Source organism: Arachis hypogaea, chromosome 19 (assembly GCF_003086295.3).
Source record: "Arachis hypogaea cultivar Tifrunner chromosome 19, arahy.Tifrunner.gnm2.J5K5, whole genome shotgun sequence".
Classification (NCBI taxonomy): domain Eukaryota; kingdom Viridiplantae; phylum Streptophyta; class Magnoliopsida; order Fabales; family Fabaceae; genus Arachis; species Arachis hypogaea.
This window is the reverse complement of record NC_092054.1, coordinates 17446263-17465352: the sequence shown is the minus strand read 5'-3', so window position 1 is coordinate 17465352 and position 19090 is coordinate 17446263. Positions and strand designations below refer to the sequence as shown.

The 19090-nt window shown below is 30.6% G+C and overlaps 2 protein-coding genes across 2 annotated transcripts; both read left to right on the top strand.

The window, feature by feature from the left end:
* The first annotated feature begins 4834 nt into the window (after positions 1-4834).
* Positions 4835-6147, top strand: LOC112778026 (transcription factor MYB73-like). The gene is made up of 2 exons (XM_025822396.1): positions 4835-4875; positions 5784-6147. Exons 1-2 carry the CDS (start codon positions 4835-4837, stop codon positions 6145-6147), a joined length of 405 nt encoding a protein of 134 aa, XP_025678181.1.
* A 3504-nt stretch (positions 6148-9651) lies between these two features.
* On the top strand, positions 9652-13169 carry LOC112779989 (transcription factor MYB123). The gene is made up of 3 exons (XM_025824334.3): positions 9652-9947; positions 10755-10884; positions 12411-13169. The coding sequence occupies exons 1-3, from the start codon at positions 9818-9820 to the stop codon at positions 12952-12954; spliced, it is 804 nt and encodes a 267-aa protein (XP_025680119.1). The 5' UTR covers positions 9652-9817; the 3' UTR covers positions 12955-13169.
* The last annotated feature ends 5921 nt before the right edge of the window (positions 13170-19090 follow it).

Genomic DNA, 19090 nt, shown 5'->3' with positions numbered 1-19090 from the left:
AAAATAATTTAAAAAATTGAATTACTCATATTATTAACCATTAAAATTAGAACTTTTGGTCCTATTACACGAGTATTAGAAGACATTATTACATAAAGCTTTTAGTTTTACGATTTTACCATAATTTTTAGCTACAATAATTGCATAGATATGGTTCAGAATAAAGCTTTTCTTTAAAGGGCAATGATATTTTGTCATGCATATAGCGTCACTTTTTTTTTTCTTTAAAAAAAATTAAGGAAAAGAAAATAGAGAGCACCAAGGAATCTTTTGTATTACGAGTTAATAGTCAAAATTGTCTCAGAAAAATACCTCGATTTTCATTTTCGTCTCCGAAAAAATAAACTAATTAAATTCGTCCCAAAAAGATAACGGACCTAGTCGCGTTAGTCCTTCTGCCATCTCTTCCATTAGTCTTTCTATCATCTCCTTCTATGATAAAATTCTCTATAAGACATTCTATTAAATATCTTATATGCATCATGCTTAATCCATTAGACCTTATCCTATGGTAAAATTCCAAAACTTCAGACAGAGAAGAGTTTTTTGCATATTTTGAGCATGGTGTGGTAAAGTACATTAAACTTGTCGTGGTCATCGACGGTGTCAAAGGCATATGAGGCTTCGGAGATGCTGTCAAGCTTGTAGTGTTGGAATAAATAATTTTATTAACCCAAATCATCCATATTGAATCACAAAAAATATAATATAATGCGGAAGCGTACCTTTACTCATAAGAGTTAGAAATTGATGGCAGGATTTGGATTTTGTGATTCTTTCGATCTTCCTCAACCAAAGCCTTCTGTATTCTTAGGCAGCTGAATTGCAATCCTTCTAATGGGGAAAGAGCACAAAGGCGGCTTTGGTATATAGGGGACCGAAACCCTAAAGACACTATTTATATTTGAGTATGACACCCATTAAACCCCTAAACCCAAATAAAATAGTATCTAAAGTCCAAAAGATAATATATCTAAAATCCAAAAGATAATATCTGGTTTTATTCTCCTTTAATTCCAAATCAAAAGTAATTATGACTTATTCAATTTAGCATTTATAACAATAAATGAGATCACCACTATATAAGTCATTTAATATGAAATAGCGTAATTTGTGATTATAATTAATATATGTATTGCCCACAAACAAATTAGGAAATTAAATAATTTTCTAACAATCTCTCACTTGGGCTATACATATATTCTTTCTTGACATAATCACATCTTATAAACTTTATGCGCGCATCTGAATGCTATTTCCCTTATTACTTTAACAATCTGGTCCGTTTCATACATTAGATATGGAACTACCGCAATTTTTATCACATTAATATCGTGACTGAACCACGACAATCACCATCCTAACATACTTAACGACATAGATCAAATTTGGATGAGTAATATGGAAATTACATGCTAAGTGATCTCATACATGTCTGTTTCCAACTGGTCCAACTTTAAAACTTTATTGAGATCAAACACAAAATAAATATTGTAAAATGAACATTTCACATAATATGAAATAAACAATCAACTTAATTCTGCAGAAAAAAAATAATTCAATATCTGTCATAAGACATATAGCATAAAATAAACTCCCACTAAACTAAGGCATCACAAATATTGACACCCATCAGAGCAGTGTGCTCATGAAAGACTTTAGGGATCAATCCCTTGGTAATGGGTCTGCTAGCATATACTCAGTTCCTATATGTTCTATGAAAATCTGTTTTTTCTTAAACTTTCTCCTTAACAACTAAGAACTTGATATCTATATGCTTCGATTTTGTCAAGCTCTTATTGTTGTTGGAGTATAATATTGTTCGGTCTTTCAATGTCATCTACTATATGAAGCTCAGTGACAAAGTTTCGCAACCATATGCCATGAAATCGGAATCAGAAGACCTAATGATCTCCAAATTTTCTGATCTTTGATAAGTAAGCATGTAATCCTTTGTTCTCTTTAGATAACGCATTACGCGTTTAACAACTATCCAATGATCCATGCTAGGATTGCTCAAGTATCTACCCAACACTCCCACTAAGAATGATATATCGTGGCGTGCGCAGACTTGAGCATACATTAAGCTCCCTAGTGTTGATGCATAAGGGTTATCATGCATTGTTGTCCTCTCAAAATCATTTTTGGGACATTGTTTGAGACTGAACTTGTCTCTTTTAGTTACGGGTGTGCCCATTGGTCTACAACTTTTCATGACATATCTATTTAAAATCTTTTTAATATAGTTCTTTTGTGATAATCCAAAAATACCTTGAGAGAGATCTCTTAGTATCTCGATTCCTAATACAAAAGAGGCATCACCAAGATCTTTCATTTCGAATTGGTTCGATAGAAATTTCTTAGTTTCATGCAACAAACCTATATCGTTACTGGGAAGTAGAATGTCATCAATATATAAGACCCAAAAAATATATTTACTCCCACTGAATTTGTGGTATACACATTCATCTATAATATTTACCTCAAAACTATATGAGGTAATGCCTTAAACTTGTGATACCATTGACGGAAAGCTTGTTTGAGATCATAGATGGATTTTTTCCTTTTTTCTGTTGGATCTCCTTAATGGTACTTCTTGAGGTTGTTGAGCTTGCTATATGGGTTGGGGTTGAGGAGGATTCTCATTATTTTCCTATGCTGTAGCAGTATCTTGAGCAACAACAATATTCTCATTGTTCTCTTGTACTGTAACTGGATCTACAGTAGAATTCTCATTGTGCTCTTGTACTATAACTGTATCTTGAACAATAATAGGCACAAAGACCTGATTATTATCAGTTATAGAATCATCATCAAAAGCAACATTCCTAATATTTCCTTCCCCTCAAACTCAACATCCTCAAGAAATCTCGCATTTTCCATTTCAAAAATAGACCTTGATGCAGGATTGTAAAACTTGTACCCCCGTGAACGCTCAGCGTAACCAACAAAGTAGGAACTAATTGTCCTTAAGTCCAATTTTCTTTTATGCGACCTATAAAGTTGCGCCTCAGCTGGAAATCCCCAAACATGCAAATGCCTTATACTGGACCTTTTTCCAGTCCAAATTTCATAAAGGGATTTTGCTAACTACTTTTCTTGGCACCCTATTAAGAATATACACTGCGATTTTTAAGGATTCTTCCTAGAGTGATTCAGGAAAGGAAGAATGACTAATCATACTTCTCACCATGTCCTTAAGAGTTTGGTTCCTGCGCTCTACAATACCATTCATGCTAGGTTTGCCTGGTATAGTGTATTGCAAAACAATACCGCACTCCTCTAAGAAAAGAGCAAAAGGCCCGGGATGTTGCTCACCTGAACCGTCATATTTTTCGTAGTATTCACCACCACGATCAGATTTGACAGCTTTAATTTTCTTCCCAAGTTGAAGTTCAACTTCACCTTTGAAAGACTTGAAAACATCCAAGGCTTGGGACCTTTCATGAATTAAATATAGTTACCCGTAACGAGAGTAATCATCTATGAACGTAATAAAGTAATGTTGTCCATTCCATGAGACAGTAGGGAATGAGCCACATATATTGGTATGTATCAGTTCTAAGACATCTTTAACTCTCTCGGCACCTAATTTCCTTTCGTTTGTCCTTTTCCCTTTTATGCACTCAATGCAAACTTCAAAGTCTGCCAAATTTAGGGATCCAAGAATTCCATCCGACACGAGCCTCTGAATTCTCTATTTAGATATGTGACCTAGGTGTTTGTGTCATAATGATGCCGAATTCTCATTTAGTTTTTGTTTTGTACCTGTGTGCAGTATTTCATTATTATAGGAATTCAAATCAAACCTATATAGATTATCCACCAAAACAACCAGAGTAAATATTATTCGAATTATAAAAGAGACTGACTTTATTGTTTTCGAATGAACAAAATAATCTGATTTGTCCAAATAAAAAATAGAAACTAAATTCTGTCTAAATGACGGTGCATAAAATGTCTCTAATTAATCCAAGTAAAATCCACTCGTGGAACATAATCTAAAAGTTCCTATAGCTTCGACTGTAACTATATTGCCGTCTGTCACATAGATGTATCTTTTAGCATCACTTGGTGGTCGGCTCCACAGGCAACCCTGATAGTAACACTTACATGAGTAGTAGCAACAGAATCTACCCACCAAGTATCAATAGGTACATAACTTAAACTAGCCTTAGAACAAACGAAAGTAAGAATTGTACCCTTCTTTACACGCCAAGTGACATATTTGGTACAATCCTTCTTCATGTGTCCCACTTTCTTACAAAAGAAACAGGTTGAAACTTGATCCTATTTCTTAGCCTTTTCTATTGAGAAGGCACATCCGCAATAGTATCATGCTTTCTTTTATACTGAGAAGATGAAGGCATGTGAGCACTTTCAGTCTTATCTTGCTATAGCCTCTCTTCTTCTTGCACACAGTGAGATATAAGCTCATTTAAGGACCAAGTGTCATTCAGAGTGTTATAACTCACTTTGAATTGCCCAAAGTATGCAGGAAGGGAGATCAAAATAAAATACACGAGTAAATCTTTAGACAACTCTAACTTTAGTGCTTTCAATTTTGAAACAAGATGAGACATTTCCATAATGTACTTTCTTATGTTCCTTTTACCTTTATACCTGATGGAGACAAGTTTTCTCAAAAGACTACTTGCCTCCGCCTTTTCATTAGTAAAGAATTTTTTCAACATCTTTCAGGAACTGTTTGGCATCTTTATCCTCAGTAATTGAGCCCCGAAATGCCTCAGGAATTGAGCGTTTCATGATCATAATACTCATTCGATTGAATCTCTCCCACTTTTCTATTTTAACCTCATTGAGATTTTCTGGAATGGAAGTGGATGATCTATACAACCGAGGACAATCTCCACGGTATCCTTCCAAACTTTAAAATTTGAACCATTCAGCATAGGAATACTGCTAATTTGTACAGAAACATTGGTAGCTGAAGCCATAATTTCTTTATTAGAACAAAAAAAGAGCATGCAGTAAATATTAGTCAAATAATGGGAAAAAAATATGTATTTAGATATCTAGAACAACATTAATTTTTAATCTTTAGATAAAAAAATTAACTATAAGTGATACTCTCATTGCAGTAATCAAATATTGTCAAAATTTCTGTCACACATTAAGCCTTTCTTTGGACCGACTGAATGCGCACATGAAAACTTAAACTTTGCAACCTATTTATTACCGCATATATTTTCTATTAATTGGCCAAACAATAACCTTTCTTTGGGCCGATTATTGACCGCATAATTAATAGAAAATAAAAAAAGTGTGCAATGCTTATTATTTGGCCAAACAATAAACTTCTTTTGGACCGATTATTGTTCGCATAAATAATAAGCATTACTTTATTCTTAATTTGTTACCCAAACGTGTATTTACCATCAATATGTGTATATAATTCGGCTAAATATAGACCTTCCTTTGTGCTGACCAATATTCACATGAATTATATATTACCATATTCCTTATGTTTTAAATAAATCAATTTTCACAAAAGAGATTACTTTAGCAGCATAATGTTCAATCAATTTATTCTAAAGAGTAAACTACCATTTCTACCCATAAAATTTGAAAACGCTGACATATCTACCCATAAAAAATAGAAATTACCATTTGTATCCATAAAAAATAGTTTTTACAAGCAAAATTATCCAAACCCTAAAAAATTAAATAAAATTCCTAAACTACCCTTCTCTCCACCACTACCACTATCATCTCCTCCCCCTCCTCTCTCTCTCAATGTTCTGCTAGGGCAAGTCTTGCAGGCTTCGATGGTGCAACCAGCTCTCCCCACCCGTGGAGCATTGGGCCTTCACCCCCGAAGAGGACGACTCCATAATCAGAGCTCACGCTCGGTTTGGCAACAAGTGGGCCACCATAGCCCGACTCCTTTCCGGCAGAACCGACAATGCCATTAAGAACCACTGGAACTCCACCCTCAAATGCAAGTGCGCTTCCATGGGCCCCATCGACGATCCTCACTTCGTGCAGCCACTCAAACGCTCCGTCAGCACCAGCGCCGCCGTACCCGTGTCAACGGTGGTGGTGAGGTACTCGTTGCCGACGGTGATGGTGACGACGGAGGTGGCGGGCCGTGGCCCAACTCATCCATGCCCTTCACCACTTTGAGTTTTCTGTTTTTTATTTTCTTCTCGTTCCTTTCCATAACTTAATCTTCAACCTCCTTAGGCAAAGACCCGAACTTTAGCTTTAGCTCCTGCTGCATAACAAAAGCATCAACTATAGTGTTGCTGTTATTGCTTATATTAGTAGTAGTAGTAGCGGCAGTTTCGATTGGAAACCCTAATCTCCTGAGATCGTCGATTCCAATATTGGAGTTGGGAATTGGGGTTAGGGTTTGGGGTACACTAGGAGGAGGGGCAAACGGATTATGAGTCAACCCGAAGAGATTTTGCAGGTAAGAGAGAGTGTGGGGGCAAGGAATCTGAAGATGGTTCTGTTGTTGTTGATGATGGTGAAGCCCTTTTTCTGGGTTGAGAATTTAAAGAAGCAGAAGAGAGAGAGAAAAAAAAACACAGAAGAAAAGCGAGAGAAAGAGAAAGAGGAAGGAGTTGGCAGAGTTGACGGATTATGGCGGCGGCGACGAACTCAGAAAATGGAAGGAGAGAGAGAGAGGATGGGTTAGTGGTGGTGGTGGCAGTGGTTGGAAAAAGATGAGAACATTGAGAGAGAGAGAGGAGAGGGGGGAGGGGAGGAGATGATAGTAGTAGTGGTGGAGAGAAGGGTAGTTTAGGAATTTTATTTAATTTTTTAGGGTTTGGATAATTTTACTTGTAAAAACCAATTTTTATGGGTACAAATGGTAATTTCTGTTTTCTATGGATAGATATGTCAGCGTTTTCAACTTTTATGGGTAGAAATAGTAGTTTACTCTATTCTAAAACCAAATCTTTATAAAATAGGTGGTATAATAATCCAAATTATTACTAGTTTCCTTATGTAATAATTAAATAATAACATTATTTTCTATTATTCAAATATTATTAATGTGTACACATAACTTGGCCAAATATAAATTTTTTTTTAGACAGACTAATATTTACATAAGTGATATATACATAATAATCTTTATATTTCAAAAGAATGATTCAATTAATTTATACAAAATTAATGACACACACAATTTAAATTTTTAGACCATCAAAATTTAACAATACTCTATTAATATTTTAAGATAAATAATTAATTTTATGAGTATCAATTTATATTTATATATACAAATAAAGCAACCAAAGCATGCTTATATTTCATCGTAACAAGCACACAACAATATATATGTATGTAATCGAACAAATTAATAATGCATATATATAAACGGCTTAACTCTGAAAGCAATCCAAATGGCGACAATAATATATCTTGTGGATCGGAATAATACTAAATTCTTATATATACCCGCACAGTCGCTCACATAATACATACATATGTATATTCCTAAGATGTTTTTAGCACTTTCATAGAAGTAGTTGCCTTCTTATATATCCAATATCATAATGTAAGAAACACATATATACATCGATTCATATATTGATTCAATAAAAATAAAATTGAATATTTTTTATGGTTAAATTATGAATGGCTCTGATACTATTTGTTAGAATAAATAATTTTATTAATTCAAATCATTTATATTGAATCACCAAAAATATAATATAATGCGGAAGCGTATCTTTACTCATAAGAGTCAGAAATTGATGGTAGGATTTGGATCTTCTAGTTCTTTCGATCTTCCTCAACCAAAGTCTTCTGTATTCCTAAGCGGTTGAATTGCAACTTTTCTGATGGGGAAAGAGCACAAAAGTGGCTTTGGTATATAAGGGATCGAAATCCAAGGCACTATTTATATTTGAGCATGACACTCATTAAATCCTTAAGCCAAAATAAAATAATATTAAAGTCCAAAAGATAATATATCTAAAATCCAAAAGATAATTATCTAAAGTCTAAAAGATAATATCTGATTTTATTCTCATTTAATTCCAAATCAAAAGTAATTATGACTTATTCAATTTAGCATTTATAACAATATATGAGATCACCACTATATAAGTTATTTAATTTGAAATAGCGTAATTTGTGATTATAATTAATATATGTATTACGCACAAACAAATTAGAAAATTAAATAATTTCCTAACATGTAAAACAAGTATTAGTGGTGGAAGTCATTTTTGAGAACAAGGAGAAGAAATTGGCCGAGTTCGGTGAGAGAGTTGCAATCTCTAGGAGAACCGAAAAAACCGCCTAGACAAAGAACAAGCATCGGAATAAATGGTGCGGAGTGCAGCACATTATCCGAGGAGGCAAAATGAAATCTTGAGCGCTGCGGTGATGAAGGCCAGTGGGACAGTGCTGCAGTGGCTATGGAGTTTCAAAGAAAAACGACATTCATGGCTATTTAGGCAAGAGTTGGTATGGAGTTTTAGTATTGAAGGAGAGAATTAACAAAAAAAAAGATGACTAATGGATAGAATTTTTGGAGTGGTGGGTCAAGTTTAGGCATTTGTTGGGCTAGCTTACAAAAAAAAAAAACGTCGTTTTGTATATTAAAATATAATTTAACGTCCTATATCATTTTTTATTAGTGCGGTTAATAAGTAAAATTATTAAAAAACTGATGTGACCAGATTTATTATCTTTCGAAAACAATTTGATTAATTTATTCTTTTAAGATAAAAAATAAAGATCGAAATATTTTTAATAATCCATTTTGTACCACACACAATACTTTAACACAAAAATGTTTTAATCAAATTAAATAACTTCCTAAAACTGATAATGCGTAACTAGAATTAGTGTAAGATTGTCAGCCTTAAACAGTACTGTGACTGGATATGGCAAAGGATAGAGAAGTATTCATCAATCTATTTAAGGGCAAAAATTTAATGAGTTATATATAGAGATGTACTCATCAATCCTTTAGAAATTCAATCCAAAATAATTTAAAATGATTTTATTTTACATTTTAATTATTATTTATTTTATTTTGTATTTTTCAATTATTGTTATAATAATTAAATAAGATAATTTTAAATAGGATAAAATATATTTTTTGTTTTTAAATTTATTAAAAATTTTAAAAATACTTCTAAGTTTTATTTTGTTTCAATTTTGTTTTAAAAATTTTCGATTTTCATCAAATATATTCCTGATAACTAAATTTTTAAAATGTTTAAGACTAATTCAATAATAATACATGACAACTATCTCTGATTTGCTTGTATTGATGGTTATTCTTGTAAAATTGTTCCTGAATTGGTCTTTAAGTTTTTTGAAAAATTAGTCATTAGGGGTATATTTGATGCAAATAAAAATTTTTGTGACAAAATTGAAACAAAATAAAACTTAGAAGTGTTTTTAAAATTTTTAGCAAATTTTAAGAATAAAAAATATAATTTATCCTTTTAAATATTATCTCATATTATTTTATTGTTTTTCTTTTTTTGAAATGAGAATCTAAAAGACTAGTATGTATATAACTAATCATATTAGGTGTATACAAAATCAATCATTAAAGTAAAATACACATTAAAATATAAAATACACATTAAAAATAAGTTAAATTTTACATATATTTATATACAAATATATGGTGATCGATTTTAATAAACAAATAATATTTTTGATATATAACTATAAAAGTTACCAAGGGGTAGGTGTAAGATGAGGTGTTTTGGTGCATAAGGAAAGAGATATATAGAGGAATTGAGGTATGTGAAGATAGAGGAACATACAAGATCATGAGAGAAGGAGGAGAAAGAAGAGAAAAAAATTAAAGATGGGCAGACGTCCTTGCTGCTCGAAAGAGATGAACAAAGGTGCTTGGTCAAGAGATGAAGATCAAACCCTCTCCAAATATGTTGCCATTCATGGTGAAGGAAAATGGCAAAAGGTTGCCCAAAATGCCGGTAATTTTTTATATACTTGCTTCACTCAGTTTTTTTTTTTTTAAATATATATTTATATATTTTTTCCACTTAAATTCCTTTGATCTATGTATACTTTAGCTTATGCTAATGTTGATTGTACAACTCTTTCTTTTTTTTTTCTTTTTTTTTTAAGCTTTAGATATTCTCTTTGAAAGTTTTTCCCATTTTAATTTTTCCTTTCCTTTCTTCCCTTATTGTTATTTGTTCCCTACTGGTTTGTCAACAGTAACGGGAACTGTACTTGTGAATTATATGATGTACGTGATTATTCGTTTGGTTGATTAACTTGATTCTTAATAACTATGTAAGTAATAAACATTTTCCTTTTTGTTAATTTATTTTGTCAATCATCAGATAGTTAATTAGTTGATTCTATGTGAGAACTTTAACTCAATTTTGCTTGTGTGTTTATGTTATGTTTATGTACACAACAACAATTAATAAATTTAATTATTTTGTTGGTCTTTATAGTTTTATCAAATTTATAGTTAAAATTTTTATATTATTTTTAATTTTATAATTAGATCTTTATTAATCTAAAAAATATTAAAATTAAATATTAATAAAATATTTTTTATAAAATAAAGATACCTACAATTAAAAATTTAATTAAATTTTTTATTAAAATATTTTATTAATTTTAACATTTTTGAGACGTAAATGACCTAATTATAAAATTAAAAATAATATAAAGATCTAATTTAAAAAAATATAAATATTTAATTATAAATTTAGTAAAATTATAAAGATAATAATAAAAATAAAAATAAAAATATATGTGTATAGGCTTGAATAGGTGTGGAAAAAGTTGCAGACAGAGATGGTTGAATTATCTGAAGCCAGGCATTAAGAGAGGCGACATCTCTCAGGATGAAGAGGATATGATCATAAGGCTACATCGTCTTCTCGGTAACAGGTCTCTTTTATAGTTTTATTTCATTTACAATAATTAATTTTTTTAATAAATATTTTAAATATTTTATTTATTAATATAGGTAATTTGGATATAATTTATATTTTTGCATTCTATTACTTATTTCATTTACACTGCTTATGCTATAAATGAGATAAGACACAAATTTTTAAAGTATCACTTGTTGTATGAAAGTTGGCGTACTTCACATATTTCATATATCCTCATAACTAATTTGTTTATACGGTAAACGAGATATGAATATTTGTAAATATAAAAATATAATTTTTTAAAATAATAAAAATATTAATAATTTAATTTAGATCAATTTAAAAAATAAAAATTTATATATTTTATTACTATTTAAATCAAATAAAATATTAACAAATATTTTAGTTGTATCGTTAAATTAAAAAAATTCAAATATAAGAGCAATTACAAAAGTTGTATTTGTTTTGTTTGCGTCAAAATTTTCTCTTACTACTAATTCTTCGTATTCTCTATTATATTTAAGCAACAAATCTTCCTTCTTTATAATTTATTCAAATTTTTAAACACTAAGATTTTTTTTTAAAAAATTTATTTTTATTATTAATTAAATTTAAAACTGCTCACTATTATGACTACTAGGTAACTATTTCAAATTAAAATGATTGGAAGTTGAATATTCTTTGTACTCATTACAAATTTAAAATAAATTTTTATATACCCCTTTAAGTAGTAAAAATTTAAATTATTTTAATCGTAAATTTTATATATATATATATATATATATATATATATCATTTACAATACAAACAAAATAATTATAAATATATCTCATTTATAGTCAAATAAAATTATTACATATCTTGTTTACAGTCGTGTATAATTATAGTAAAAAAAATATATAATGACACCTAAAAATATAAATAGTAAATAAAATAATTAAAATGTTTTTTTTAAAAGAATCCTGCAATAAATCCTCTCTTTTTTTATCGTTATAACAAATTCAATCATTATATTATTATTCGATAAAATGTTTTATAATAAATATATCTTTTATATTGTTATTATTATTTGAATCAACCAAGTAATTAACATTAATATATATATATAATCAATAATAATTATTAATGAATATTTTAGTCAATAAATTAAAATATATATCATTAATAATAAAATTAATTTGTGAGTTTTAATTTAAAATATTAATAAATTTAAACTTTTAAAATAATCCAGTTAGACCAAGCTGAACACATATCATATTGTAAATTCTTGTCAAATCGTCTACCTATTGTCACCCATAATTTTGATATGGTAGTTGGTAGATGAAGAATGAAACAAAACATATCATCACTAATTTTACTCTCAAAAGTCAAAACACGTAAAAAATGCTCTTACTATTTTCATCATCTTGGGTTACTTTTTTGAACACTTTTTTCCGTATGCATTCTTCTGCAATTTTTTAATATGTAAATCATCAAATCCCCGAAATAAAAAAAAAAGAAAAAGAAAATAATCATAATTTTTAATTTGTTAATACACAGATGGGCCTTGATAGCGAAGAGATTACCGGGACGAACAGACAATGAAATCAAGAACTACTGGAATACCAATCTCTCAAAGAAGCTTCAACAACAACAACAACAATGGCAGCCACCTCCTCCTTCTTCATCTTCTTCCCATAAACACAAAAACAATCTTACTCACAAACATGTACTAGTAGCACCCCAAACTCCAATTCCTAGAAGACTCAAAGCTTTTCACTACAACAACAACGATAATAATAATAATAACACTTCAATTAGTCCCTGCAGTGATGATAATAATGAAGAAGCTTCTCTCACTGATTTTCTCATTGACATTGATGATAATGATGATGATCAAATGCTGTTAGTTACTGATAATGACGACGATCACCGCCATAACTCGAAGCTGCTCGAAGAACAGAGCAATCCAAGCTCATCATCACTATTATCATCGTCAGATCAATGTAACAACTTGTTTATGTCTGAGAAATTTGACCCTTTGGAGACACTTTTGGATGTGGAGCTAAAAAGGGTGGCTTCATTTCTTGGACTCAAAAATTGATTGGAAAAAGGATTTAATTCTTTTTCTTTTTTTGGAGTATGGACCAGGGCCACCATGCATGGAAAAGGTTAAGTTCGTACGAGAATCATATAAATTATAGCTTAGCTTCTTTAATATGTATGCCAATAATGTAATTAAACGCGTTACTCAACTAAACATCTATTACTTCTTAGGTGTATTAATTAAATTATCAATCACGGCTTCTTTTTTATTCTTTTTCTCGTTTTGTTTCTCTCTAATTTTTTTCGGATTTTTTTAAATAAATAAAAAAATTCATATTTATTATTTTACACTAAAATATAAATATTTACTATTTTATATAATATCTCTTAATTTCGTAAGCACTTAATTTCGTAGTCCACATGGCGGCAAAATAGAGAGAGAAATTTTAAGTTTCCAATTTCATAGGCAAGGCCAATAAAATTGGATCGATACAAAATAGATTATTGATATTTTTTAGAGTAATGTACCAATTTGGTCTCTGTCCTTTTCTCTGAATGACAACGCGACCCTTAACAAAAAATATGATCTATTTCGGTCTTTGACTTTGTGCTCCGTCTGCCAACGCGATCCTTTCATCACTTTCACGGCGAAAGTTTGACGGAAATTATTGACGTGTGTAGACAAGTGGATGAGCTGGATGGCTGAGGTGGTTACGTTGAAGACGCAAGTCGTGGAATTGTATGGAAAAGACAAGGGCTTATCTGTCTACGTCAAAAAAACAAGAACGGCATCATTTTGAGGTCTCCATGGGTCGTTTGGTTTTGTGCTTTATATCTTCTCCCGTAAATACCCCTTGACTCCCCATTGCAATTACCTTCTAAATCTTAGTAGAGAAGCTTCTTCTCCATCAAGGCAGTGGTGAGTGGTGACAAGCCTGCTGATAAGATTGCTGACGAAGCTATTGATAGTGAAGTAGACGGTGGTTGGACGACGCTGTTGACGAAATTTAGACGGTTCTGTACATAGCACAGATTGCTGAGGTTGGTGTCACCACTGTCCCTTTCTCTTTTTTGTGTGTGGTCCTCATGACATAATTGTTGGTTGTATTAAGCCGTGCTGGGGTATAGAAAAGTTAAAATATTGTTTCTCTTGCCATATACTAGGAGTTTTATGTATTTAAATAGCATGAAAGTACAAAGAACTATTAAAATATTAAAGAAAGTTGGAACAGATTATTAGGATTGGGCATTTATATTGATGTCAGATCAAAGAAACTGTGTTTTATGTTTAAATTTTTTAATCAGGAGTTAACAAAGTTTTTTTTTTTCAGATGGCTGAATGTCTGGTTATCCCTGTGTTTCACCATGAAAAAAATTTTAAGAAGAACAGTGAAGGAGATGAAATTTCTTTTTCACAATCTGCTCCCCAAGTAGAAGTTTTTTTTTTTGGTGACTTAAAAGAAAATAAACAAAAACTAAGAAAGAAAAAAAAACAAGAAACTGCTTAAAAAAGGCAGTCCCGCTGAATACTACTCTCAAACTCCTTCCAAGGCAATGGCTCCCCAAGGAGAAGTTGTAATCTATTTCACAATTACATTATAAATAGCAATACTTAAATATTTTATTTATTTGCACTTAATACATTACTTCTTGTATACAGGGAGCGTCTGAGACTATCAATTTGAATAACCCACCTCCACAAAGGATGAAGCAACCAATAGTTATGCCACCAACTACATCCACCTTTGTTCTAGCTTCTATGGTGAATCAAAGTCCTCCAATTATTGGACCTTATTTGAGGCCTCCCCTTCCATCCAACACACAACTCCCATCCAACAATGTGATTAATGCTGCTACTGGATCAAAGATGCCTAAACCAAGTCAACATGAGGAACTTAGTGCCAAGATAATGGTCGCAGCAACTTCTGGGACTACATCAAGATTATTCAAGTTGATTCCCACTCCTGGATTTAAGCCTCCTAAAAAAAAAATAGAAGTGTAGTCTTCGATTTACATTTTAACCAGTATAGGCTGTCTTTTTGGAAAACTAGTTTACAAACCGCCACAACAAACAATCTTTTGGTTACTGTTTTTGCTAGGCTATGTCTGTTATGAACTTATAATAGTCTATTTATCTTTATGTCTCTAATGTTGGTATGGAGCTATATGTTGCCCACTTATGAAGTCACCTTGTGACTATGATGTAGATATTTGGTAATTTTATAACGTTGTTAATGTCACATATGATTTTTAGTTATAACTAGATTACTTTTCTTGGATTGCACGAATTGGATTATAACATATTATAACTATAATACATTATAGTTTTTTGGTACAGTCAATATTTTTCAAACAATCAACAAAACTATTTCATTTAGTAAAATTAAAGTTACACTGTCAGGTGATACAACTATTTCAGCAACAAGTATTTTCAAAACAAAAAACAGAATCATAAAATTACTAGCTACTACCCAATTTATCGGAGATAATTTGCAAATACAACTCCAAATACAAACACAACAGCCATCAATGGATAATTAAAACCCCTAATACACTTAACATGCCTAGAATTTTTCATCTGCAACTCTAAGCCAGAAACTCTGTCCTCTAGCTTACTCACTTTCTCTTCCATCGAAACAGCTGCATCCAACAACTGATTTTGCTTTGAATTTCGACCATGAAGACTGTGATCACTTGTTTGCTCCTCTTCAAACAATGCAACATATTCATCCAGCCATGCAAAATATTTGCAATGAAATTATGCAATCTGCACGGTAAACAAGGAAAAAATAGAATTGCACTGAGGAGATGCTTGCTACAGATCTTAATAGGGACAAGAATATAACTAATTATTTCATACCTTGAAATATGGGCATCTAAAGAATAGCCTATTAGGATTCAACTAGGCTGATGACATGAATAGAATTGCATGAATCCTACAATTGCATTTTGGGGCAACAAATCTTTTCTTCTTTCTCGCTCCAATACTACCAATAGAACTCACAGAAATACTCTCACCCTCATCGTTCAACGCATCTCTTCCACTCCCACGCTTTCTGCTATTGTTCATGGTAGTTTGGGTTCCAACCACGAAACAGGGGAGAGAGACGACCATGATAATATAATAAGGACCCATGGATGCCTTAAAACGACGCCGTTCTTGTTTTTTTGACGTGGACAGATAAGCCCCTGTCCTTTCCATACAAGTCACGTGGGCTTGCATCTTCAACGTAACCACCTCAGCCATCCAGCTCATCCACTTGTCTACACACGTAAGCAATCTTTGTCAAGATTTAGCCGTGAAAGTGACGGAAGGACCGCGTTGGCAGACGGAGCACAGGATCAGGAACTGAAATGGATCGTGTTTTTTATTAAGGGTCGTGTTATCATTCGGAGAAAATGACAAGAATCGGGTTGATACTTTACTCTATTTTTTATCATTTTAAAAAGTTATACTTTTTATTAATTTTTTTAACATAAAAATTTTTGATAATGATTCTTTGAATGCTAATGAGTTAAAAGATAATTTTTAATAAAATTTTAAAAATTATTTATCGTTGTGTTTTAAATTTATAAATTTGTAAAATCACAAATTTTTTATAATACCAAAACATAAATTTTGAATTGTTATTCTTATTTATTTTGATTTTTTGATATTTTATTTAAATTTAAATAAAATATTTTTTATTAATATTTATATTTTAAAATTAATAAAAATTAACTTAAAACTTAAAAATAAAAGTATTAATAATCTATTTTTTGTTAGTTCAATTTTGCTAACACTGTCTGCGAAATTGAAAATTTATATAAACTTTCTTTCTCCATTTTATAAACATTGACCGCGAAATTTAGTACTATAAAATTAAGAGATATTACATAAAATGATAAATTTTGTATTTTAGTGTAAAATAATAAATATAAAAATTTTTATTTATTTAAAAAGAAATGCCAGGTTTTTCCCCATGATGTTGCTACATATTAATTTTGAACTCGTAAACACTTATTATGTCAATTTTTTTTCTGTAATGTTAGAAAGATCAATAATCTAATATTATTTTATTTAATTCAATATTTATAATTTTATGTATTTAATATCTATAATTACATATTTATTACATATAAAATTACTTATTTATTTTATAATAATTAGTGAATAAAAAATACAAAAATTTTAATATAAAATAAGATAATTTTGAATTGTTTTAAATTAATTTTTTTATCAATTCACTACAAAACAAACGGTAAATAGCGGCAACAATTTAGCAATGGGGTGAAATCGACGCTATCTATAAATTTTGCAATAATTGTAGTGGCGAAACTGTAATAAGCAGCTATATCTCCCAATTTGGTGACAGTTTAAGAGAAAACCGAAACAAGTCTATCTTTTTTTGGACCCGTCCCTTCTTCCTATTTTCATATCTTTTACCTTACACGATCAAATGAGTAAACTCTAACCTCCATCGTCCTCTCTATCTTCAAAGGCTCAAACTTTCGCATCTTGCCAATCTAAAATTTGTCACCACTAATTCTGTCACATACTCTCTTTTCCATCTTCGAAAAAAGCATTGTTACTGCCAGATTCGATTTGCTCCTCTGCTTCATCTCTTGCGCCGATTTGCTCGCCATCTCCTCATGTACAATGATTGGTTCAAATACGATGCATTACTGCGCGAGAGTCCAACCACAATCACTTCCATCCTCCATCGTAGCTACCACTAATCACAGTTTCATATATGTGCTAGCTACTCTCTAACATCTATCACTTATTTGCTTTTTCGAAACCATGCTTCTGCCCTATATCTACTCGGTGCTCATGCCTCCTTCCTTCTGTCCTGCCCCTTTGTTTTTGGTTTGTTCTTTTTTATTTTATTTATTATGAATTTTTTGTTCATTTTGAATCTCTGAATCTAGTTATGCTTTTGGTTTCTGTACTAATTTGATTGCTCTACTTCATCAAAAAAGAAGAAAAAGATCAATAGAGAATTTATCTAGCATTTTTCGTTCAATATCTAAAACAAGTTTTAATTTGTAGTGTTAGAATAATTTTCACATATATTTGCTAGTAAATATTGTTATACTAGTTTCTACGACTGAGTCTGGGATAGATTGATTTTATGTATAAGTAACTGGGTTTATTTTGTCTCTCTTTGGTTGGTTTATGTAAATTAAAAGAGAAAAAGAATGCCATGTATTGTTGAACATGAATTTTGTACTAGTTGATTAGTGCAATGATTTAAGTAAATGTTACTTCATCATCGTATAAAATTACTGTTACTAATTGCCAAATGCCAACAATAAAGGAGGAAAAAATGTATTGATCTTAATTCTTTATTATTGGTGTATTCTCAGACGTAGAGAGCTACAAGAAAAAATGCAAAAAATTCAAATATCAGTTGAAGAGCAGAAAGAGATGGTGAGGAATATAGATAAGAGAGAAACTGGGGCAATTCACTAAAATAAAATATTTAAGTTTTAATATTACCGAAATACAACTTTTGCTATTTGGATACCAAAATACAATTTTTTCAAAATTTATGCAAATCGTGGGAGGGGTTCCACGGATTCTGAATGCATATAAACCGTGGGTGAGGTTCCACGGTTTACGTTCAAAAGTTATTTGCATAAAAACGGTGGTAGGAATTTCATGGTTTCTGTTGAAAGGTAAAATGAGCATAAATAATTTTTTTTGTGTAAGGCCTGAACATAGAAAAAATACCAGGCAAAGATTTTTTTTATGTAAATAGATTGTACACTGATAAATAAAGTTAGAAAAAGTGACAAGAAAAAAAAAAGTGAAGTTAAAAGTAAGTCAAATTGACTCATGAATAATTAAGTAAGTTGAGTTGAAAAATTTATTATTACATGGGTCAAGTTTAAACTTATTTAGCTTAGTTTATTTGCTAGTAAATTGGATTTATTTTCACACACTATATTAATGAATTGCTAAATTACATAAGTTATGTGTAAGTTAGCATTTTAAATATTTTGATATTTGAAAAAAAAATTATTTACTTCTTCAATTATATTATTTATATACTAATATTAATTATTAAGTTAATCATTCATATAAAAAAATATATTGAATATATTAGTTAATAGATGAATGTGTAATTTTAACATTTTTTTCTCTTTTTTACTTTAGTTAAATTTTTGGTTGCTTTTTTATTATATATAATTTATAAAAATTATATTCA

Excerpts from the sequence above, each read along its gene's own strand:
- LOC112779989 (XM_025824334.3), top strand. The coding sequence starts at position 9,818 with ATGGGCAGACGTCCTTGCTGCTCGAAAGAGATGAACAAAGGTGCTTGG. Across the intron at positions 9,948-10,754 it reads AAAGGTTGCCCAAAATGCCG|GCTTGAATAGGTGTGGAAAA; the intron begins GTAATTTTTTAT and ends ATATGTGTATAG. Across the intron at positions 10,885-12,410 it reads CATCGTCTTCTCGGTAACAG|ATGGGCCTTGATAGCGAAGA; the intron begins GTCTCTTTTATA and ends GTTAATACACAG.
- LOC112778026 (XM_025822396.1), top strand. The coding sequence starts at position 4,835 with ATGGAAGTGGATGATCTATACAACCGAGGACAATCTCCACG. Across the intron at positions 4,876-5,783 it reads AACCGAGGACAATCTCCACG|GCTTCGATGGTGCAACCAGC; the intron begins GTATCCTTCCAA and ends CAAGTCTTGCAG.